Raw genomic sequence first — 25,413 nt, forward strand, 5'->3', positions numbered from 1 at the left:
ATTGTTTGCGAAAAAACTAATTGTGTACAAATGTTTCATGTTTCTTTGAATTTCAATATTTCGCAGTTTTCGGTTGTTGAGAAGCTAGTTCATGTTTAGGCTAGTGCAATTTTAGCGAGTACAATAACTCGGTGTTTTGATATTTTCATTTTAATGATTTGTTAAAGATTTTTCTTAGTTTTTCTTCTTGAAAATCACTGTGAAACAATATTAGAATTTATATAACATTACGTGTTTAACTTTGTCATAATTTTATAATAAGAAAATAAATCAGATGATATTGTTCCCAAAGCGGATAATTTTGATTTGAAATCCACATATGCTATAAGAAAGGAAACAAATGTTGTATCTCCAGTGACATCATATTTTAACGAATTACACAGAATCAGTGTGTGCTATTTCCAAAACTCAAAATAGCTCTTATCAAAAGTGTAAAAAGTGAATGCAATAATGTTCAATTTCCAACTGAAAGGCTCTGAATTTTGTATTTCTAAAGTTTGTACAATCAATCAGGTTTTAAATTTGCGAAGTATGCACCTATTGAATCATTATCATGAAAAGTTTGCTTCACCAACTTATAAGGAGGAAAAAATATAGGGTACCAAACTTTGAGGTCAATTTTCTCAAAATCAGGGGGGGGGGGGTAATAAAACAGAATGGTTCTCAGGCGACGATGTATTTTGTTTTTAAATCGATGTTTATCAGGTTTATATATATATAGTTCTGCACATGTCAACACCCTCCCCCTCCGCGGTCATCAGCAATGCATATAATCAAGAGAGAGTCAATGTGACAAGTGGAAGATTTCGAGAGGGTTACGGGGGTTGCACCCCTACATCTATTTGGTTAAATTTATTTTAAAAGTCGGGGTGTTTTTTGTTTTTGTTTGTTTGTTTGTTTGTTTTTGTTTTTGTTTTTTTAATGGAGTGCCATTTCTTGGTTGAAAAAGGTACAAACTTGGGTTGCAACACCCCCACCCCCCACCCCCACCCATTTGTGTCTACTACTGAGTGTGACCATTTTTCGATATTAATCTCTCATGAGCTCAAGATAGCTACAATTGAGCCAAACGCCAATATAATGTTGGATTGAATCTACGCAGAAACGAATCAGTATTGAACCTTCTTGTATAAAGGTGGCGAAACAAACAGGAACCGCAAATATCTGTATCTTTACAAAGCTTAAAGTTTCGAACTATATTGCTGAAAATATGAAGAGATAAATTGACTTTGATCTGTTTTGATTTTTACACGGGGAAAAACTTAAAACGTCACAACTGACACAAGACTTCACTCACGGTGACAAGCAAAGGCATAGTCAAATTGGTGAAGTTATTTATGTACAAATGCCTAATTACAGCATTTAGTTTGCATATGACACGTAATAATTTCAAGGTTGTTAGTTGTGCTGTGGTTTGTTTTTTTTTACCAAAATGCGAAAGAATTTATTGCATACGGTTTGGAGACACTGAATATTATTGAGATATGAGAAGGAGATTCAGTTTGAAATGCTGTTTATTTGGAATCGGAATTCCATTGACCGTCTGGTTGACCTTTAACCTTGTCAGTTGGGATTTAAAACTGTCTGCTAACTGGAATCAGCCAAGTGGACTCAAACTTAGGGCGAGGAAGTCCCTGCTGGTCAGAAAGGATAAAACTAATTATAGTATAGAATACAGAGGGAATTCCCCTCAGTTTGGCGGGCAGTGTGAGACGATTTCCGAGGTGTTTAACAAAGCCCTAGTGAAGCGGTATAATTCAACTGTCCTGAATTCCCTGGGCATTGTGTCCAGCCCAGAGGATCAGAAGGCCCGAGATGAAGGTGAGCAACTTTTTGATATTTTCAATTCTGGCAAGTCCACAGCAATTGATGTTCTTTCAAATATTGATAAAAACAATACTGAGAGTAGTCTAGTGCATTAGTGATTTATACAGGTTGGGAACACTTCCCCTATAGCGAGATATTCTCGCTAAAATGCGATTATCCCTCTCTAGCGAGAATAAATATATCCCGTATAACCGAGAAAAACACCAGTGGAGTACATCTCTTCGTGATTCACGTGAAAAGAAGAAAAAGTGCTAAAATGTCTGATACTTAAATTCTGCAAATATATTAATCAAAACAAAAATACTCACGATGTGTATTGGATTTCAGACTGCTTCCCTATTATGCAGCAACTTTGATATGCGATTTCTTGACTATGTTGTCAATTTCATAGAAACAATTCGCATCATGTTGAGTGCGTGTCGCACTTATTCAGCGTTGTACGGGATTTGCCATTATTTTCAATAAAGACGCCAAAACACCTGTTTATGGTAATGTTTATTTCTCGCTAAAGAGGGATAATTGCGTTTTAGCGAGAATATCTCGCTATAGGGGAAGTGTTCCCAACCATAGGCGCTCCCCAACTTAATTGTTAAAAATATATATATATCTACTATACTATAAACATAAGTTGTGCTACCTGTATAGCTTTATCAAGTGTTAGCTCCTCACCGATAATTATCCACTGTTTTCTGACTTTTTCCGACTGAATACCGAGCACAACCTATCTCTGATCATTGTCCTAGAAGTTACGGTGTCTGGCCAATATAGTTTTAAATTGGTGAAACGTATTTGATACTTGTACTTCCTTGTCACTGTTTCTATCTGGGGAAGATTTGGGTTGTACATATGCAAGGAATTTACCCAAGCGTGGCTTCAGATTTTTCTTATCCTCCTTAGAAAATTTAAAAACTAGGAAATGTGTTGTAAATGTCCCGACACTTTTCATCTATCCACAACAGAAGTTACGATACTCGTTCTTCTTCTAATTCGATCCATTCCTTTCAGTGGGCCTACCAAGATCAGTTTCATATATGCCTATTTGAACTTTCTCCAGGTTTCGTACAATTCAAAGTGGACAAATCTACAGGGGGGGGGGGGGGGGGGGGGGGGGAGGGGAGGGGGGGGGGGGGCTCCCGCATAATTCCATGTCAGTTGTGTCTTACTTGTTAAGATGGATTTATCTGCCACTTCTGACACCGTGTATTGTTGTGTGTACTGTTACGGCTGTGGGTTCCTTGGTACCCAACACTGTGAATACTTGTGTGCGGTCACAATTCGTACATCGATTGAGTCGACATGATAACATTATAGGCATCACCATGTTGTTTGAATTCCAGTTCAGTTATGTTGTCACCCTTTTGGGGTTAGGTTGGGGCCACAATATGAGTCAAAATTTTTCATGAAAATTGAAAAAATTATTTTTTAAAAATCACAATAGCTGCATGAAGAAAGGCAGGGCTGTTGTGACTTAGGTGAGCAATGTGGCCCATGGGCCTCTCGTTAAAATTGTTATTTTAATATACACCACCATCTTTATTAGGGCCTTTAATAGGACAAGTAATCCAAAAATTTAAAATTAAAGTCTAAAGATGGTGAGATCAATTTATATCACTATTAAAAAATTTCAATATTTGAAACATTTCACTTAAAATTGATGTCATTTAGTATGATTTACATGTGTATATATATCTATATATATTTTTTTCCAGGTTACCAAAAGTATGCCTTTAACGAACTAATAAGTAACAGAATTGGCTTTCACAGAGCTATTCCTGACACAAGAGACCCTAAGTAAGTCTGTAGTATTGGTATATGTATGTTAGATAGCGATGGTGTATGTTAGATAGCGATGATGTATGTTAGATAGCAATGGTGTATGTTAGTAAGGATGGCATATACGTTATGTAGTTGTGATGTTTCTTGAAATATTGTGTTACATGTAGATGAAGTGTTTTACAGATATTATCAAGGATTTTCTATGCTATTTTGTAGATGAAGTGTTTTAGATATAATTGAGGATTCTCTATGCTATTTTGTAGATGAAAGGTTTTACAGATATAATCAAGGATTCTCTATGCAATTTTGTAGATGAAAGGTTTTACAGATATAATCGAGGATTTTCTATGCTATTTTGTAGATGAAGTGTTTTACAGATATAATCGAGGATTTTCTATGCTATTTTGTAGATGAAGTGTTTTACAGATAAAATAAAATCTTCAGAGACAAAACACACACCCCATCTTCAATTTAGATTTATGCATGTTGTATTGACAAATAAGATTTTTGACCTTTTACAGATGTCGAGGTGTGAGTTTTCCTACGATTGACTTAGATGCTAGTGTTATCATCTGCTTTTTCAATGAGTTGCCTTCAGCTTTACTTCGTTTAGTGCACTCAGTCCTTGACCGCAGTCCAAAACAACTTCTCAAAGAAATTATCCTAGTCGACGACAGTAGCACGCATGGTAAAGACTTTATAGCATAATTTGTATTGTGAAAAGTTCTTATTTAATTATTGTTCATTTGTTTGGTTTGTATATTGAGAATCAATAGGAGTAAATGTCATTGTGAAAATTTTAATTTTGTTTCACATGTTGGAATTTGTAAAATTTATGATTTATCACTGCAGATGACCTTTCTTGTCAAATAGAAACATATGTCAACCAACATTTACAAAACGTGAAATTTGTCCGTACTCCAGAGAGACAAGGTCTGATCAGAGCCAGGGTATTTGGATCCCACCATGCCTCAGGAAAGGTGATCTATATTCTGTTGTTACATTAAAATTGGTATAAATTGTGAATGAACAGACACAGAAACTATAATGCCTCATTCAAGCAAAGAGTTTAATGGCAATTAAATTCTTTTTTTATTTTTAAATATTAATTTGCATGGTGTTCACACAGAGAACATTTCATGTGAATGAATTTAAAGCAAAACAAATTGATTTGCATGAAACTGTCTTGATGCTAAATGAATTTATTTTGAATTAGATTTCAATTCAATGTATTCAATTTTTAGCTCAAGTGAGCTTTTATGATCGCTTGTTGTCTGCCATCTGTCTGTCTGTCCATCTGTAAACTTTTTACATTTTTGGGCCAATTTCGACCAAACTTGGCAAAAAACATCCTTGGGTGAAGGACTTTCAAGTTTGCCAATTGAAGGGCTATGCTTCCTTCAAAGGGGAGATAATCACAAAAATAGGGTGGAGTCATTTAAAAATCTTCTTCACAAGAACCACTGAGCCAGAAGAGCTGAAATTTACATGGAAGCTTCCCCACATAATGCAGATTCAAGATTGTTAAAACTATGGCCCCAGGGGTAGGTTGGGGCCACAATAGGGGATCAAAGTTTTACAAACAAATATATAGGGAAAATCTTTAAAAATCTTCTTCCCAAGAATCATTGGACCTGGAAAGTACAAACTTATGTGAAAGCTTTCTGACATCTGACTTTCCTCTACTTCTATGATAATCATCTGACTTTCCTTTACTTCTGTGATCATCATCTTAATTTCCTCTACTTCTATGATCATCATCTTAATTTCCTCTACTTCTGTGATCATCATCTTAATTTCCTCTACTTCTATGATAATCATCTGACTTTCCTTTACTTCTGTGATCATCATCTTAATTTCCTCTACTTCTATGATCATCATCTTAATTTCCTCTACTTCTATGATAATCATCTTAATTTCCTCTACTTCTATGATCATCATCTGACTTTCCTCTACTTCTGTGATCATCATCTTAATTTCCTCAACTTTCGTGATATTATAAGCAAGGCATGTAAGAAAGAGAAAGAATACTTGAAGAAGGAGATTTAAGGTGTAAACCTGTTCAATTGCTCTCGATCATATTTTTCAATATCATCAAAATAGTGATAAAAAATCAGTTATGTGTTTACTGCCTCATGAAATTCATAAAACAACATTTATTGCAAAAATAATTCCCAGTAGAACAGTGACATATTGAATGTGTTGAATTTATCTCATTTTCTCCAATTCTGTGTGGTTTCTCAAAAAATTCTTAAAAGTACGTCTGACTTCTTTCTAAATAATATTTAGTTGTTAACCCCCCCCCCCCCCCCCAAACGAAATTTTGGGGGTATATTGGAATAACCATGTCCGTCTGTCTGTAGACATGATTTTGTCCATGCATGTTCTAAGAATTGAGTGCTTAGATTTTTCTGAAAATTTGTACACTCATTCCTCACCATATGAAGATGAGCACCTGGTATTTTCATATTAATTGGACAATTTTTCTACAAGTTACAGGCTTTTTTCTACTTGTGGACTTGGTCATTTTTTAAACTAAAAAGAGTTTATCTTAATAATTCTTGAAGAGATTTGATTTAAACATTGTAAAAACATTGTTCTTAGACTGATCAAGTTATGTATTATTATTGTAAAAAAAAAATAATTAATTCTCTTTTTTGAAATGATGTGTAGGCCCTATAAGCAATTTAATTATTTATACAGAGAAAAGAAAAACAATGAAATCAGTTATATATCTTATTCAAATCAATTCATATTAATCCAGAAGTAAAAAAATTTAATGTGCATTTGTGCGAACATGGTGAACGAGGCATAAGATTATGATGAAGAAAATGCTGAAATCAGTTTTCTCCTAAAGTTGAAACATATGTCTGATTTCTTTGATTTGCGGGTGAACAAGATTTGTCAATATGGTATGAAATGTGAATATAGTTGGTTTTATTCTTAGTTTGTTTTGTTTTGGATTAATTGCACTGTATAGGGCATTTGTTTTCAATTTACAATGTTTAAGTGAATCAAAGAGTTCTCAAGAGCTAACACAAGACTCAGTATAATATAATGCATACAGTAATGGTTACAGACAACACACCTTTAATGAATTCATGCTTACAGCAAAGTGATTTTCATTCTCTGTAGTTTTAAAACTATTATAAACATAATGGAGATAACAAATTAACATTTTTAATGAGTCGAAATTGTTCGTCCCCAGCGCTTCGCTATATGCTTGTTTTTCTGTATGTTTCTAGGTTTTGGTATTTCTAGACAGTCATTGCGAGGTGAACACTGATTGGCTAGAACCCTTGTTAATAAGAATATCACAGGACCCCAAAACAGTGGTTGTCCCCGTGATAGATATAATCAACCATGATACCATGGAGTACCAGTCGTCGCCTCTTGTGAAGGGAGGGTTTAACTGGGGACTGCACTTTCGTTGGGATCATCTCCCAGCCAATGAACGGAATGACCCGAAACTGGGAGCCAAACCTATCCCGTAAGTGCTGTCTGTATATCCAAAAGCATCTGATTAAGATTTGAATGATATTGTTCCAAACACCTTTGGGAAATGAGTTCTGTTGGTGAGATGAAAAAGGATTAAATTGATGATGTAGTTGGACCCGAGGAATGTGGTGCTGGTTTAGTATGATTCTATAATGGTTTATTGTGATGTTTTCATCAGAACACAAAACAATTTCTGAACGAATCAATGTAAATTTACCTCATACCTTCTTGCCTCTACATGTAATTTGCCATCTTTAGAGGTGTGAATTATCTGTTGTGCATACAAAGTGGCCAGCAGATTGAAATCTCCACAGAAGTGTCATAGTAAAGGAAATAGTCCTGTTTATCATTATCTTGTTCAGTATACACGTAAAATCACACAGAGTTAGATTTAGTTGTAGTGTAATACTTAAAATCACACAGAGTTAGATTTAGTTGTAGTGTAACACGTAAAATCACACAGAGTTAGATTTAGTTGTAGTGTAACACGTAAAATCACACAGAGTTAGATTTAGTTGTAGTGTAACACGTAAAATCACACAGAGTTAGATTTAGTTGTAGTGTAACACGTAAAATCACACGGAGTTAGATTTAGTTGTAGTGTAACACGTAAAATCACACAGAGTTAGATTTAGTTGTAGTGTAATACTTAAAATCACACAGAGTTAGATTTAGTTGTAGTGTAATACTTAAAATCACACAGAGTTAGATTTAGTTGTAGTGTAACACGTAAAATCACACAGAGTTAGATTTAGTTGTAGCACATAGAGTTAGATTTAGTTGTAGTGTAATACTTAAAATCACATAGAGTTAGATTTAGTTGTAGTGTAATACTTAAAATCACACAGAGTTGGATTTAGTTGTAGTGTAATACTTAAAATCACACAGAGTTAGATTTAGTTGTAGTGTAACACTTAAAATCACACAGAGTTAGATTTAGTTGTAGTGTAACACGTAAAATCACACAGAGTTAGATTTAGTTGTAGTGTAATACTTAAAATCACACAGAGTTAGATTTAGTTGTAGTGTAATACTTAAAATCACACAGAGTTAGATTTAGTTGTAGTGTAATACTTAAAATCACACAGAGTTAGATTTAGTTGTAGTGTAACACGTAAAATCACACAGAGTTAGATTTAGTTGTAGTGTAATACTTAAAATCACACAGAGTTAGATTTAGTTGTAGTGTAACACTTAAAATCACACAGAGTTAAATTTAGTTGTAGTGTAATACTTAAAATCACACAGAGTTAGATTTAGTTGTAGTGTAATACTTAAAATCACACAGAGTTAGATTTAGTTGTAGTGTAATACTTAAAATCACACAGAGTTGGATTTAGTTGTAGTGTAATACTTAAAATCACACAGAGTTAGATTTAGTTGTAGTGTAATACTTAAAATCACACAGAGTTAGATTTAGTTGTAGTATAATACTTAAAATCACACAGAGTTGGATTTAGTTGTAGTGTAATACTTAAAATCACACAGAGTTGGATTTAGTTGTAGTGTAATACTTAAAATCACACAGAGTTAGATTTAGTTGTAGTGTAATACTTAAAATCACACAGAGTTAGATTTAGTTGTAGTGTAACACTTAAAATCACATAGAGTTAGATTTAGTTGTAGTGTAATACTTAAAATCACACAGAGTTAGATTTAGTTGTAGTGTAACACTTAAAGTCACACAGAGTTAGATTTAGTTGTAGTGTAATACTTAAAATCACACAGAGTTAGATTTAGTTGTAGTGTAACACTTAAAGTCACACAGAGTTAGATTTAGTTGTAGTGTAATACTTAAAATCACACAGAGTTAGATTTAGTTGTAGTGTAATACTTAAAATCACACAGAGTTAGATTTAGTTGTAGTGTAATACTTAAAATCACACAGAGTTAGATTTAGTTGTAGTGTAATACTTAAAATCACACAGAGTTAGATTTAGTTGTAGTGTAATACTTAAAATCACACAGAGTTAGATTTAGTTGTAGTGTAATACTTAAAATCACACAGAGTTAGATTTAGTTGTAGTGTAATACTTAAAATCACACAGAGTTAGATTTAGTCGTAGTGTAATACTTAAAATCACACAGAGTTAGATTTAGTTGTTGCGTAATACTTAAAATCACACAGAGTTAGATTTAGTTGTAGTGTAATACTTAAAATCACACAGAGTTGGATTTAGTTGTAGTGTAATACTTAAAGTCACACAGAGTTAGATTTAGTTGTAGTGTAACTGATTAACTGAGCAGATGTTTCAGTTCTGTTGTGCATCAATATCATGAAAAACAAAACACTTCACATTTCATTTTATGAAATTCTGATCAATATACATGTGTGTATATATATATATATATATATATATATATACACACACACACACACACACACACACACACACACACACACACAGTCACATACATACATACTTACATATGCATCAAGACAAAGTGAACCTATCGGGTTCAGTGTGGCATGTTTTTGTATGAAAACGATTATAATACTGTTGTTTGTTATGATGGCTCACTGATAGTGATGAAATACCTTGGAGAATGAAACATCAAATTAAAAGGCTTCTTACTGTAGTTATTAACGTGAAGTCACATTAATTTCTGAGGGGTTTCATCTCTTAATGGATACATCTACGAAATGTTGATGCAGATTTTTTATCTCTTTCCAAGAGACATCACTTTGTTGATCATTTATCACTAAAGAGATCTTGTAACATTTGGCTGTTGTTATATGATTATCAGAGGCATTATATGTATTGGGAATGTTTGTTTGTTGTTCATTTTTATATGCCCATCAAAGACGGGAAGTATTATCATTATAGCATAGGCTGAGCTATTGGAGCTAGGATCTTACAACTTGGTACATTCAATCACCATGATGAGAGGAAGATGTCTATTGTTTATCAAGGTCAAGGTCATAGTATTAGTAGAAAAACCTTGTTTTTTGTTTTCCAGGGTTTTTTTTCCATTATGAATACAGGTATTGGCCTGAAATTTTTGTCACAACCTCCCTCTCAGAGAAATACATAATCAGTTCACACTTCAACTTGATTGGTGCACCATGACCTACTTTAGAGCTAAAAGTAGGTCAAATAGTTTTCTAAATTTTTTCTCATCATGGGTTCATATATTGCACAGACATTTTGTCACAACCTCCCTCTCAGTGAAATACATAATCAGTTCACATGTCAGATGGATTGGTGCACCATGTCCTACTTTAAGGCTTTTCTATTTTGAATGTGTATTATATCAATTGAGAGTGCATAATGTGGTTATAGAGATCCAACAACGTATGTTGTACTGTTTGTGGTGTTCTTCTTGAAAAAAACAAACCGGGTTTATTTGTAGCGAGTATTGTTAAAGGTATAAACAATAAAGCAACAAATGATGATACTCTGGTAATTCAGATCTACGGACGGTATTAAAATTACCTAAGTTTTGAAACTTTCCTATTGATCCATGAAACTATGTTGTGCATAATTGCCTGTGTACACTTGTAATGACTTAATGTGTTTGTTGATAGGTCCCCCACAATGGCTGGAGGTTTGTTTGCCATGAAGAAGAGTTACTTCCATCAGTTGGGGGAGTATGATGTTGGAATGGAAATCTGGGGAGGGGAGAATCTCGAGATCTCATTCAGGGTAAGAGGATATCCAAGGTTCATATGTAAGATGATATGAATGGAGTAGAGTATTTATATTGAGATATGAGTGATGTAAAGATGATATGAATGGAGTAGAGTATTTATACTGAGATGAATTTGGCTCCACTTGTTTGGCACGCTGTGTTTGGCTATATTTAGATCTAAAACTTCATAGTTATTTCAGATTTCAAACATTTCGGTTGAGCATCACTGAAGAGACATTATTTGTCGAAATGCGCATCTGGTGCATCAAAATTGGTACCGTATAAGTTTTACAATGTGAGAGATGTAAAAATGATATGAATGGAGTAGAGTATTTATACTGAGATATGAGTGATGTAAAGATGAATTGAATGGAGTAGAGTATTTATACTGAGATGTGAGAGATGTAAAGATTATATGAATGGAGTAGAGTATTTATATTGAGATGTGAGAGATGTAAAGATGATATGAATGGAGTAGAGTATTTATACTGAGATATGAGTGATGTAAAGATGATGTGAATGGAGTAGAGTATTTATATTGAGATGTGAGAGATGTAAAGATGATATGAATGAAGTAGAGTAGAATGTGAGTGATGTAAAGATGATATGAATGGAGTAGAGTATTTATATTGAGATATGAGTGATGTAAAGATTGAATGAATGGAGTAGAGTATTGATATTGAGATATGAGTGATGTAAAGATTGAATGAATGGAGTAGAGTATTTATACTGAGATATGAGTGATGTAAAGATGATATGAATGGAGTAGAGTATTTATACTGAGATATGAGTGATGTAAAGATGATATGAATGGAGTAGAGTATTTATATTGAGATGTGAGAGATGTAAAGATATGAATGGAGTGGAGTATTTATACTGAGATGTAAGTGATGTAAAGATGCAATGAATGGAGTAGAGTATTTATATTGAGATGTGAGAGATGTAAAGATGATATGAATGGAGTAGAGTATTTATATTGAGATATGAGTGATGTAAAGATGATATGAATGGAGTAGAGTATTTATAATGAGATGTGAGTGATGTAAAGATGATATGAATGGAGTAGAGTATTTATATTGAGATATGAGTGATGTAAAGATGATATGAATGGAGTAGAGTATTTATACTGAGATGTGAGTGATGTAAAGATGATATGAATGGAGTAGAGTATTTATATTGAGATATGAGTGATGTAAAGATGATATGAATGGAGTAGAGTATTTATAATGAGATGTGAGTGATGTAAAGATGATATGAATGGAGTAGAGTATTTATATTGAGATATGAGTGATGTAAAGATGAAATGAATGGAGTAGAGTATTTATAATGAGATGTGAGTGATGTAAAGATGATATGAATGGAGTAGAGTATTTATATTGAGATGTGAGTGATGTAAAGATGAAATGAATGGAGTAGAGTATTTATACTGAGATGTGAGAGATTTAAAGAAGATATGAATGGAGTAGAGTATTTATACTGAGATATGAGTGATGTAAAGATGATATGAATGGAGTAGAGTATTTATATTGAGATATGAGTGATGTAAAGATGATATGAATGGAGTAGAGTATTTATATTGAGATATGAGTGATGTAAAGATGATATGAATGGAGTAGAGTATTTATACTGAGATGTGAGCAATGTAAAGATGATATGAATGGAGTAGAGTATTTATACTGAGATATGAGAGATGTAAAGATGATATGAATGGAGTAGAGTATTTATACTGAGATATGAGAGATGTAAAGATGATATGAATGGAGTAGAGTATTTATATTGAGATGTGAGAGATGTGAATCAACATTTTAATGGTATTCTGGTACTGCAGATCCCTTATTATATGCATGAAGTAATTGATTTTTACGTAATACTTGAGGAGTTTCTCTTTGAGTACTCAGAATATTAGTGTGTCATCCCTGTGTTGGTGTACAAACTGAATTACACAGGACTGACAATTACATATTTTTAAGCTGACGAGGATTTGCTGGCAGGAAATAAAACTTATTAATTTTTGTAGGTTTATGCCTTCAGATGACATTGTATTTACATCCTGCATTTAGACTATCATATTGTAATATATAACTATTGCATGTAGTTGAGGGTAATATTGAAAATTTTCACCTTGAGCCTTGGTTGACAATGGTTTTTCAAGGGATGAACATTTTCAATGTTACCCTCAGCTACATGCAATATTTGCTTTATTATACTGAATGTTATATAAATGTTAACAACAAAGCAGAAAAACTTGTTGACATTTATCAATACTATCATGCGATATTTTGTATATCAATGCGGGTATTCGCGTTTATTACAAACGCTAAAACAACATTGCCTAACAATCTACAGTGAACAGTACGACGTGCTTAAATTTGATGCATGTGATAATTTTTATAATGTCACCCGCTGTCAAGTAATGTTACCTGTTGCTAGATACTATCATCCTGGAGCACATGCTTTCTATTCTCAGAGGGAAATATTATGTTTTTCAAATGCTTCTCGACCAATCAGATTCGAGTATTTTACATGAAAGTATAATGATATACATTTCCAATATTTTTGCCTTCTCTATCTTAACCCATTGTAATGACAGCCATTTCCTCATGAAATGTGATGCAGATGAGAGCAATGTGCGTATGAATCTAGATATATATAGTACATCAATTTTAACACCTGAGAGCTCTGTTAAAAATGAAAGTATAAAAAATAAATTTCACTTCCAAAAATACCCTGATACATGTCATAGAGATCGAGTTTGAACTGCAATGCCTCACGTTGGCAGACTTTTCATCAAGTGCTTTATGTGGTACACTGGCAAAAATGAAATTCATTTATTATATGAATTGACCAATGAAGATACTTATTCATCAAGATTGTTTCAATTACACTTTTGATCATTATTTTAGCAAATAAATCTAAATAAGTTTTAAACATTTATAAAATATTTTTTGTCTAAATTTAGTTTTTACATGACATGTTTTACTGGTTCATAAATGTCAGTACTTATATTGAACTTATTTTACCCATACTGCAAACATTATGTGGTGGTTTTTGAAATGCTATACAAATAGAAAAGCTTGGAGAAAAACCAATTACATATATGGAAATTGTAATAGTGATTATGACAATGATTTTGATGACAGATTTGTATCAAACTAAGATCTGATGTTGATCTTTTGGCTGCAGCTGAATGACACTGATTAAATCATCTAATTAGATAGACATATGTGTATAAAACTCTGAAAATAATTCTAAATCTTTGTTAGACCCCTACCAGCAGAGCTGAAGGGGACTACTAATTTGCACTCCGTCTGTTCATCCCTCCGTCCTTCTGTCACAACTTAGTTTTCTGAAGCTCACCTGAGGTGAAAGCTTAAGTGAGTTTTTCTGATCTGACCTTTTGTGTGGCATCCGTCAGCCCATCCATAAACATTTAAAACATTTTCGACTTCTTCCTCAGAACCATAGGGCTAATTTTAATCAAACTTGCCACAAGCTTGATGCTCGGGTAAAGAGGATCCAGGTTTGTTCAAATAAAGTGTCACACCCATTATGAAGTGATGACAAAGAAATAGTGAAAATGTTATCTGGTATCTCTTAAGGTAGCTCCATCCTCATGTGACTTCATTTATTATAAATGGCTGAAAGTGGAAAAATTGCATGTATTTATTTCCACTCAAAATGCACTCTCGTGAAATAAAAAATCTCGCTTTCATTTATTCATCACTAATTTAAATTGAACATGTATATAAAACTCCTGTGGAATAGAGCACTCTTGGGTTTATATTTTTCTTTGAATTGTGATTTTGCCAAGTTTATAAGTACATGTACTTACATAATCTAAGGGGCGAGATCAAGAGATCGATGTCAGATAAAAATCTAAATTCAAGTAGGGGAAGGATGGATAAAATCTCCTGTAAGTTTCTGTCATCTGACATTGATTACAGTATAGTGGAAAAAGAAAAAAGACAAGCGACTTTTAAAAACCACATAATGATATTACATTTTAATGAACATATAATAAGTACATCTTAGTGAACACATAATAGTTTTAATGTGCACTTTTATTTGTGAATAAACATACAGTAGAAAAGGTGTACAGTGTTATTCATTAATTGTATGTTTTGCTTGTTAATCGATTAGGTTCAACATTCATCATATTTAGTTTTAAAGGGGGTCCTCCACCCTTTAGTTAAGTCTTAGTAAAAACTATGTGAATTTAGTTTTTTGTCAGACATTGAACTTTTGATCTCGCCCCTAAGGAATTACAATTATATAGTATTAATGGCATTGATATTTTTCTCTTGATACATGTGTAAAGATCTCTATAGTGAGTCTGCAATCCTTTGTTTTGACAGATCTGGATGTGTGGAGGCAGGCTAGAAATTTTACCTTGTTCAAGAGTGGGTCACATCTTCAGGAAGCGCCGACCCTATGGGAATCCTATTGGCGGGGACACGCTCATGAAAAACTCGCTCAGGGTTGCGAATGTGTGGATGGATGAGTACAAAGTGAGTCCAATGCAGAAGTGCTCAAGGGAATAGCCCTGGAAATACCCTGCAGTACTATATAAATTCTGAGCTACTTCATAAAATCTGTAAAATCTTGAAATTTTGCATATCAGAGTTGTTTTAAGGAGTTGATATTAAACAAGAGATCATATCCCCCGAGATAAACCATCATATACCCCGAGATAAACCATCGTCTGTAAAATGATAATGTTTTCTTTTTGTTTTAGCTCATCTGAGTGAGTTTCTGATCACCTCTGTCTGTCTGTAAACTTTACATAGTTTTGAATTCTTCTCTGGAAGTACAGGGCTAATTTCAACCATAAAGCACCACAGAGTAAAAGGAATTTAAAATTCTACTTATAGAGGAGATGATTAAGAAATTATATAGTGAAAATATGGTGGTATCTGAGATGAGCATTGTGGCCCATGGGCCTCTTGGTTTTTTTTGTTTTGTTGTTAATGTTTTTTTTGGTTTTTGTTTGTTTGCTTTTTGGTTTCTACAAACAGATACATGTACCTGTGACAAGTATTGGTCTTTTTTCTTCATATTTTCCACTTTTACCTCCTAATAGTGTCCTGTTAATTTATTTATTAAATGTGTACATTATAAGCTTAGATAGCTGACTAGTTATTACAGTGATATAAAGCATTAAAACACTGTGAATATTACTGCTTTTTGATGGCGGGTATTTAGTACTAATATTCTTTGGTCATGTGGTTTTAGAAGTATTTCCTCAAGCAGAGACCACAGGCAGAAAATGTGGACTATGGAGACATATCTGACAGATTGTCGCTACGGAAACGTCTCTCCTGTAAATCCTTCCAGTGGTATCTGCAAAATATCTATCCAGAACAGGTATACAAAACAAAGTCATCATCTAAATCTATCCCTTTAGTGTCTTATGTTATAGATTCTGAATTATTTGATTTCTGAGTCATTAATATTGATGTTCATTCATCCGAAGACTCTCATGATATCAAAATTTTCCGTTATTTTGTTATCATTATCTGATATTTCAATTATGGTTCCGCTCTTCCAGGGAGGACATATTGTTTTTGTACTTTCTGTCTGTCTGTCACAAAATCTTGTAAACGCTTCTCCTCTTATATGACTTATCGAATAGACTTGAAACTTTTCACAATACTTCATTATCATTTAATGATGTTCACCTTGTCTTGACCCAGAAATCTTCCTACAATTTACAGTAGATCAACAAGCAGTGTTTTCGTGTACAGACTATGTTCACTTTCCTACTGGTACTTCAGCATAACAGTCATTATTTTTGTATCATGTACAACAATGACATTGGTCATATCGATGTTGAATCATATCTCCAACTTTTTCTTCAATGCACAAAGTGCAGTTCATAATGTTTATGTTCCTGCTGATGCTTTCTCCTCCATACCATACAGTACATTAAGGGGAGGGGGTTGTAATTTGGAGCACTTTCAATTTAGGGAGACATTTGTTTTTAACAGAAACAAAATAAAATTGTATATTTTGTTGTTTTTACAAAATGCAGAGCTGGAATTTTGACAAATAAAATGCTGGCTTAATTTGCAGTATTAAATCAAGTCCTAGTGGATTTGAATAAATGCACATATAAAATAGATCATTTAGAAGAAATACAATTATATTAGAATAATAGAATTAGATTTGATATGCATCTTAATTTTGTAAATTACAAATCACTTATACAAATTTCACCTTACAATTTTACCTTTATTGTATTACATTTTATGTGTTGCAAATTTCACCTTGTAGTTTTACATTCATGTGATACAAATTTCACCTTGAAGTTTTACATTCATGTGAAACAAATTTCACCTTACAGTTTTACATTTACATCACCAAGTTAACAGTAATGGTTTATGGAAAACCTTGACATAATTATACACTTTAATTTCTGTAGGATGTCAGGAGAAAGCCTTGACATAATTATACACTTTAACTTCTGTAGGTTGTGCCAGGAGAAGATGTGAAGAATTCTCCTCCTCTTCCTCATCATCTTCCAAACAAAAAGAAAAAGCCTGTTGTCATCAAACATGGACGTGTAAGTCAGCAGTGTTACATTTTTTATTAGAGAGTTACTCAGGTGACCTATTGCTATTGGTCTGCATCAGTTGCTGTGCCTAGTGTGTTAATAATTAGACATTCTTAACTTCTTGATAACTATCATTCCAATTCTTTTGAAATTTGGTATGAAGCATCTTTGAGACAAAGGAACATAAACTGTAAATTTCAGGAACCCTGCAAATCCAAGGCTTATGGGATGGGGCAAAAATTAAACAATTTTCAAAAACTACTCAATACAGTCAAGTACAAAAATTGTAAATTTCATGATTCTGGGGGTATATGTGTAAAACATGTAAATAACATCTTTAATGCTATTGATACTAAATTGAAACTAAATAGATATTTAGAAGGAGCAGGTATCCCTTTATCAAAATTGTAGATTTCATCCCAGGGGTAGGGCTAAAATTATATTGATTATATCAATTGAAAGACTTCTTTAATATTGCTGATACTGTATAAAAACTGAATGCATATTTAGGAAAAGCAGAAAGATGTACCAAAATACATGTAATTGTAAATTTGTCAACCCCAAAGACATGTCCAAAATACACTATATAGTAACATTGATATATATTATTATTATGTTATGTCTTTCATAAGTAAAGGCACTTTTGGAGGCATTTATGTTTTAAGAACACATCTTCTTTTATACTGCTGCTGAATATTAGAATTTAGCTTAGATCTTCAGAACAGAAAAATTATCATAGATTCACAGTCCCAAAAGTGATACTTTTAACTAATACTTGGGTGACTGATAAAGTCTGTGGGCTAGTGATACTTTTAACTAATACTCAGGTGACTGATAAGGCCTGTGGGACTAGTAATACTTTTAACTAATACTCAGGTGACCTTTAAGGCTTGTGGACTAGTGATACATTTTACTAATATTCAGATAACCGATAAGGCCTGTGGACTAGTGATACTTTTAACTAATACTCGGGTGACTGATGAGGCCTGTGGTCTTCTTGTTTTTATCAAGAATGGGTTTCCTATGTGTAACAGTTTATATTGAGAATTTAAAAATGTACATGTAAATATAATGTTATGGAGGGGACATAGTTTTCATTAATTTGAAAGTACGTGAACACCCTCGTATTCAAATATTCAGTGATCAAAATTATTTTTTGAAAATTTGCTCTATGTAAATAAGTGAGTTTGCAAATATTTCAAAATGCCTTTTCTTGGGTGACAGCTCAAACACGTGGCCTCCAGTTTATGTGTTCAATCAGAGAAAGAGGTGTACACCAAGAAAGCTCTGTTAACTCTCGCTGTGTGTGATGAAAAAACTCTGGCTGGTCAGAAATCTCAGATGTGGTTCGAAACTGTGGACAATGAGCTGATCTTAGCTCAGATGTTGTGCTTGGATGTGGAATCAGGAACCACTAACAAGAGTTATGCCCGTCTGATGAAGTGTCATGGTATTCAGGGGTCACAGGCGTGGACTTGGACCAACAAGGTACTGTGAATAATTAATGATTATAAAAGGGAAAAAAGACAAGGAAGATGGAGGGGTGGTTAGATTGCATCAATACATACCGTATAAGCAGAATTTTTAGCGAGGATTTAATTTTGGCATTACATGTATTAAGATCAGTAAAATTGAATATCGCTAATATTTATTCCATATCAGATGATTTAGCCATCTTTCTTGGAATTCTAAAGCTGCTTAAGTTAGCTTGTTAAATATCAATACCCATAATTTATGGAAAAATCGCAGAATTTGTGTCTTGCTAGGAATACCACTTCTACGGTTTATTGACACACTACAGAGAACATGATATGACAAATATGAATTAGATTAATGTAATACAAATACATGTACCGTTACTCTTAACCAACAAGTGTTATGTCATTTCTTACACATAACACAAACAAAGTAACATAATGTATTTATTTAGGATATTTCTTCATTCTTTCCTTTGACCTTGATCCATGATTTAGAAATCGAAATATGTACTGAATTCACTTCAGGTTAGGTTCCAAGAGTAATTTTAAATCTGTAATTTCTTTTTCCTTATTATGCCAAGCAAAGCTTGGATGGGCCAAAGGCTTGTCTGTGAAGCAAGGCTCTAAAGGTAATACAAATGTGAAAGGAAAAACTCAAAATCAGCAATAGAAAAGCAACAATCTCTACACATTATTTTGTTCATTAGTTGCTTCAACAGTTGTTCAAGTTTTAAATTTGTCCGCCACAAACACAAGACTCTGATGTGCAATTTGTTATGCAAACACTCAATTTGTCTTTGAAAATGAATGATATAATTATCACTGGAACAGTTTTTAACAAATCATTAATTCAAAATAGAAAAACAGTAATTCGACTGTAAAGTGAATGAATGAGTTCACGGGTTTCTTTAAATAAAAATATACAATATTACTTTGTTTTACCAATTTGTTGGTTCATTTTGTTTATTTTTAAATTGCAAACGGGATGTGTTGTTTATAATTTTTTGGTTTGAAAGATTATTAAAAAAAACATGGCAACTAAATGTGACGTCACAATGCGCTTTCGACTGATGTTATAAGGTGGATCATATAGGGTAATATATATTTTCAAGTACCAGGTAAATAGATATTTCTAATTTACCGGACATGACTGAATTATGGTCTTTGACCTTGTGACCTTGAAATATGAGTTTGACCTGCTTTTAAGAAAACAACCTATTAAATAGATTCAAAACTATTTTAGGTGTGACTTTCGTATTTTGTATTAAGATTCTTTATGTACATAATGATGGTTTGACCTTTGTGAAGCTTGATTTTGTGATCTTGACCTTAGAGTTGGACCTTCTGAACTATTTAAGGTGACTTACTTGACTTATTCCTGTTGACTCCCAGTGGAGCATAGGGCTGCAATAACACCACGCCAACGGACTCTGTTATGGGCTGCTCTCTTCAGCTGAGTCCACGTCATTCCGGCTTCCTTCATTTCGCCCTCGACGGATCTTCTCCAGGACTGTTTGGGCCGTCCTACTTTCCTTTTTCCCTGTGGGTTCCACTCTAGTGCTTGTCTTGTGACGTTGTCAGTTGGTTTGCGGAGCGTATGTCCTATCCAGCCCCATTTTCTTTTCTTGATGTCCTGACCTATTGGATTTTGACTGGTTCTTTTCCATAGTTCTACATTTGAGATCTTCTCCAGCCACCTGATGTTGAGGATGTGTCGCAAGCACTTGTTGACGAATGTCTGTATCTTGTTGGTGATGGTGTTGGTTACTCACCATGTCTCGGATCCGTAAAGGAGGACTGCTTTGACATTGGTGTTAAAGATGCGGACCTTGCTGTGCTGGGATAGGGCTCTGGAGTTCCAGATGGGTCGTATTCTATATATATAGGTTCTTTATGGCAAGACCATGATGTAGTTCGGTGTTTGATCTTGTGACCTTGACCTGGAACTTTTGATAAAAAATTTATTTATATGATATCTCCTGAATTATTTAAGATAGAGTTTTCATATTCTGTGTATAGATTTCTTAAGACAAGGTCTTCATATCATTCCATCATCTGTGACATTGGTCTTATCCAGAACAGCAAAATCATGTAAGTCATATTGGTGTTAAAGCATCTCTGTGTTATGTGAATTCATTTTCAGTGATGTTGTGATCCTTTGGGGGTAAGGTTGGGGTCGCAATATGAGGTCAAAAATTCTAATGGGAATAAAGATTATTTTAAAAAATCTTTTAAAATCACAACAGTTGAAGAATGGCAGGGCCCAGAGGACTCAAGTGAACAATGTGGTCCATGGGCCTTTTGTAAACTTAGGTGACTGTGAACGTTATTTTGACTGTAGTGCTAATTTCATTTTACATTCTGCAAAAGCAGTGAAAATAGAATGATGTTAGAAAATAACGCTGTATGCTATGTACAACATTTGCTTCAGGGACATTTACACATACACAGAATTATTCCCTGAAAAGAGGAGAACATAATTCTTAGAACAGTGTGTAGTTCTAAACCATTCGTAAGATAATAATAACGACTATCACACCCTTCTCTCCACTGTGAACTCTACACCAAGCAGTAGCCTGCATACGACTGTATTTGCACTGTATCTGCTATTGCCACAGGTGCTGGACATTTTAGATATATGTAATAAAACGGAACTGTCTTTCTGTAAACAAACCATTCACAAAGTACATCACACCGCCATCTTGTATTTGTTTTTTCCCAGCATTATTGCTTGCAATTTTCAGTGAAAAGTTTGTTTAATGATTAGACCCCTAAACATTTAGCAGCAACTCTGTTAAGACATCTCTCATGTTGTCATGGTGAACTGGACATACGGAATGACTGTTCTTGACAATATCAGTATCATTCAAATACTGAAACTGAACGTAAACTTAAACAATATATACATGTTGTTTTCTATAATTTTTTATTGATTGATTGAATATTGTTTTACGTCCCTCTGGACTCAAGAATATTTCACTCAAATGGAGACGTCACCACTGCCAGTGAAGGGCTGCAAAACTTAGTTCTATGCTCAGCGCTTAGGGCCATTGAGCAGGGAGGGATCTTTATCATGCCACACTTGCTGTGGCAAGGGACCTTGGTTTTTGCGGTCTCATCCGAAGGACCTCCACATTTAGTCACCTCTTACTACAAGCAAGGGGGTACTGAGGACCTATTCTAATCCGGATCCCCGTGAGATTTATAATTTTTGAGATACTATACATTGATGTATATGAGGGGAGGGAGGGGTACTCGAAGGGAGAACCAAAATAAAAGAATTAGCGTAATGAATGAATTGAAAGAATAGCAGATTTAAACTAGCATGCATCGTGGAGTGTACCAGCAGACTGAAAACACCATGTCTACAGAAAAATGTTGTTTATTCTTAAAGCACTTAATCTGTACTATTTGTACATTGTAGAATGGAGTTTCTGTCCTGTACAATCCAGCCAGTGGGAGGTGTTTGACACTCACTTCTGCCAGACCAGGGGGCTACCTAACTTTGAATCTCTGCACTGGAACAAAAAAACAGGAGTTTACATTGAGCTGACAATGGACCACAGACAGACCACATACAGACCACAGAAGCATTCCTTAATGAAGACGTGCATTATTAGAGAAAAGAAAAATGGGCAATTTAATTTATTGCCAATCAAGAAAAAGTCTGTTTTAAAACACATTGAGTGGTTTTGGTGTTTTATCTGTATGCAGTATTTTATTTGTATAGTACAGTGAAAACTGCCTAATCAGACACCTTTGCAGTCTTTTACTGGGCATTCTGACCCTTACTTTCATTCCAAATTTCATATTTTTGCAGTTTTTTACACTTAATTCTGACACTCTGTAGTCCGATACTTGTCTCCCAGTACATGTCGGGTTAGAGAGGTTTCACAGTTTATACTGATACACTGTATTCTGACATTTGTCTCCCAGTACATGTCGGGTTAGAGAGGTTTCACAGTTTATACTGATACACTGTATTCTGACACTTGTCTCCCAGTACATGTCGGGTTAGAGAGGTTTCACTGTTTATTCTGACACACTGTAGTCTGACACTTGTCTCCCAGTGCATGTCGGGTTAGAGAGGTCTCACTGTTTATACTGATACACTGTGTATTCTGACACTTGTCTCCCAGTACATGTCGGGTTAGAGAGGTTTCACTGTTTATTCTGATACACTGTTTATTCTGACACTTGTCTCCCAGTGCATGTCCGGTTAGAGAGGTTTCACTGTTTATTCTGACATACTGTTTATTCTGACACTCGTCTCTCAGTACATGTCGGGTTAGAGAGGTTTCACAGTTTATACTGATACACTGTAGTCTGACACTTGTCTCCCAGTACATGTCGGGTTAGAGAGGTTTCACTGTTTATTCTGATACACTGTTTATTCTGACACTCGTCTCCCAGTACATGTCGGGTTAGAGAGGTTTCACTGTTTATTCTGACACACTGTAGTCTGACACTTGTCTCCCAGTACATGTTGGGTTAGAGAGGTTTCACTGTTTATTCTGATACACTGTGTATTCTGACACTTGTCTCCTGATTTGTTCTGCCCTAAACTCCATTGGTTTGTCAGAGATTGTAGACACATGCAATGGAGTTAATTAATCTGCACTTCATTTACATTTCTTTTATTACGCCATGAATTATAGTAACCAGTTCAGCAAACCAAAGAAATTGATACATGTTTATGAATAATGGGTATATTTGTACAAACAGCTGTTTGTTGTATGTGTTATGAATAATGGGTGTATTTGTATAGACAGCAGTTTGTTGTATGTGTTATGAATAATGGGTGTATTTGTACAAACAGCTGTATGTTGTATGTGTTATGAAATTATCCAAGAGTACTCATTTTTACGATAAGTTCTCTTTTTTTAACATTCCATGAACACATTCAGAGCAATATCAATAGGCCTATTGTCAAGTGTTGATGTGGTACTCTCTCTCTCTCTCTCTCTCTCTCTCTCTCTCTCTCTCTCTGAATTGAGTTTCCTGATAGATGAAATTAATGAATGTTTTTTTTGTATGTTGTGTTATATGTTCCATTAGAGAATTTTTTACTCGTGTAGAGACATCATCAGCTTTTTGTGAAGTGCCATAAATTTTGCTCTATACATGGCGCTCTCGATCGTACCAGTAAATATTTAGGCAGCTTGATCTGCCAACGCCAACCATGACACAGTACAACCATTTTGAGCCACATCCAAAAACTCTTGAGTTTCATCTTTAATGCTGGATACTTGGCAGAGGAACACACCCTAATGTTAGGCATCTTAGGTTTGATGTCATAATGGTTCTCTCTCTTTCTAACACATCTTAGGATTGATTACGTCACTGCTAATGTTAAGGTGTGATGACATCACAGCTAATGTTAAGCATCTGAGGTGTGATGACATCACTGCTAATGTTAAGCATCTGAGGTGTGATGACATCACTGCTAATGTTAAGCATCTGAGGTGTGATGACATCACTGCTGATGTTAAGGTGTGATGACATCACTGCTAATGTTAAGGTGTGATGACATCACTGCTAATGTTAAGCATCTGAGGTGGATGACATCACTGCTAATGTTAAGGTGTGATGACATCACTGCTGATGTTAGGGTGTGATGACATCACTGCTAATGTTAAGCATCGTAGGTTTGACGACATCACTGCTGATGTTAGGGTGTGATGACATCACTGCTATTGTTAAGATGTGATGACATCACTGATAATGTTAAGCATCTTAGGATTGAATCAGTGACGGGATTGAGGATCCAGACCTCCCGTTTGAGAGCGCCATAACTACTAGTCGACTGAGACTGGTTATTAATGGGTGTATACATTGTATCAGAATTATAAATAAGATATGATGTTTACTATTGTTTTAATCAGAGTATGTATCAATATATTTTGAACAGTTAATTAATATCCATTTCAATTACTACAAGAAAGACATATCTGTTGAGCATTCTTTGCATATTTTGGTCAGATCTTCATTTTTTTTTTTTTTAAAATCATATATACAATGGCATACAGAATTTGGATGTTTAATCTATTAATGAATTTGATGAATTGATATTTGTAGAGATATTTGTGTATTTCATTGAGAAATATGCAGTAAAATTTTGTTGATATTAAATGCCGAGTTGAATTTCATTTTGTCTTTAGCTACATCAAGGTTAGTTTCTTCCTTCTCCACATCAACTGTCAGAAGATACATTGTACATGTGTATTTTACTTTATTTTGATAAAAAAAAATGTGATTCTTTTTTAATGAAATTTACTTTGTGCCATATTAAACCTTTGACAGTATACTACATGTAGCTCATACTTTGATACTTGTCGTGTATGGTAGTTTTTGCATGTACATGGAAGCCACTGTAATCGTACATATTGGAGTCCGAGCATGCCCACCAAAGTGCTCCTTGCTCACAGTAAAACTGGGAACTTCAGTAGATGGACTTGACATAGTGTAGCCATATTTGTGTGATACACCGTTGCCTACACATCAATCATGTATTAAAGGAGAATATCATTATTCCTTCGCAATTCATTGTGAGAGGTCTGTAGTGACCTTGACCTTTAGACCTCAAAAATCAATCGGGTATTTCCCCTCTTAATAACAAAGCTATTATAATTATGTATGAAATCAATG

At 34.2% G+C, this 25,413-nt stretch overlaps 1 protein-coding gene across 4 annotated transcripts; it reads left to right on the forward strand.

The window, feature by feature from the left end:
- Nucleotides 1–1,226: 1,226 nt before the first annotated feature.
- On the forward strand, nt 1,227–25,075 carry LOC125665762 (polypeptide N-acetylgalactosaminyltransferase 11-like). 4 transcript variants are annotated; one of them, XR_008798999.1, is made up of 12 exons: nt 1,227–1,821; nt 3,537–3,618; nt 4,125–4,291; nt 4,456–4,583; nt 6,849–7,093; nt 10,631–10,748; nt 15,090–15,242; nt 15,967–16,098; nt 17,204–17,296; nt 18,512–18,775; nt 22,190–24,230; nt 24,350–25,075. XR_008798999.1 is itself a non-coding variant. In XM_056151092.1 (11 exons), the coding sequence occupies exons 1-11, from the start codon at nt 1,485–1,487 to the stop codon at nt 22,316–22,318; spliced, it is 1,848 nt and encodes a 615-aa protein (XP_056007067.1). In that variant the 5' UTR covers nt 1,227–1,484; the 3' UTR covers nt 22,319–25,075. The 4 variants fall into 4 exon arrangements, 1 of the variants encoding a protein (XP_056007067.1); XR_008799000.1 differs by having other exon boundaries at nt 22,190–24,194; XR_008799001.1 differs by having other exon boundaries at nt 22,190–22,923; nt 23,265–25,075.
- The last annotated feature ends 338 nt before the right edge of the window (nt 25,076–25,413 follow it).

This window comes from Ostrea edulis, chromosome 10, assembly GCF_947568905.1.
Source record: "Ostrea edulis chromosome 10, xbOstEdul1.1, whole genome shotgun sequence".
Taxonomy (NCBI): Eukaryota; Metazoa; Mollusca; class Bivalvia; order Ostreida; family Ostreidae; genus Ostrea; species Ostrea edulis.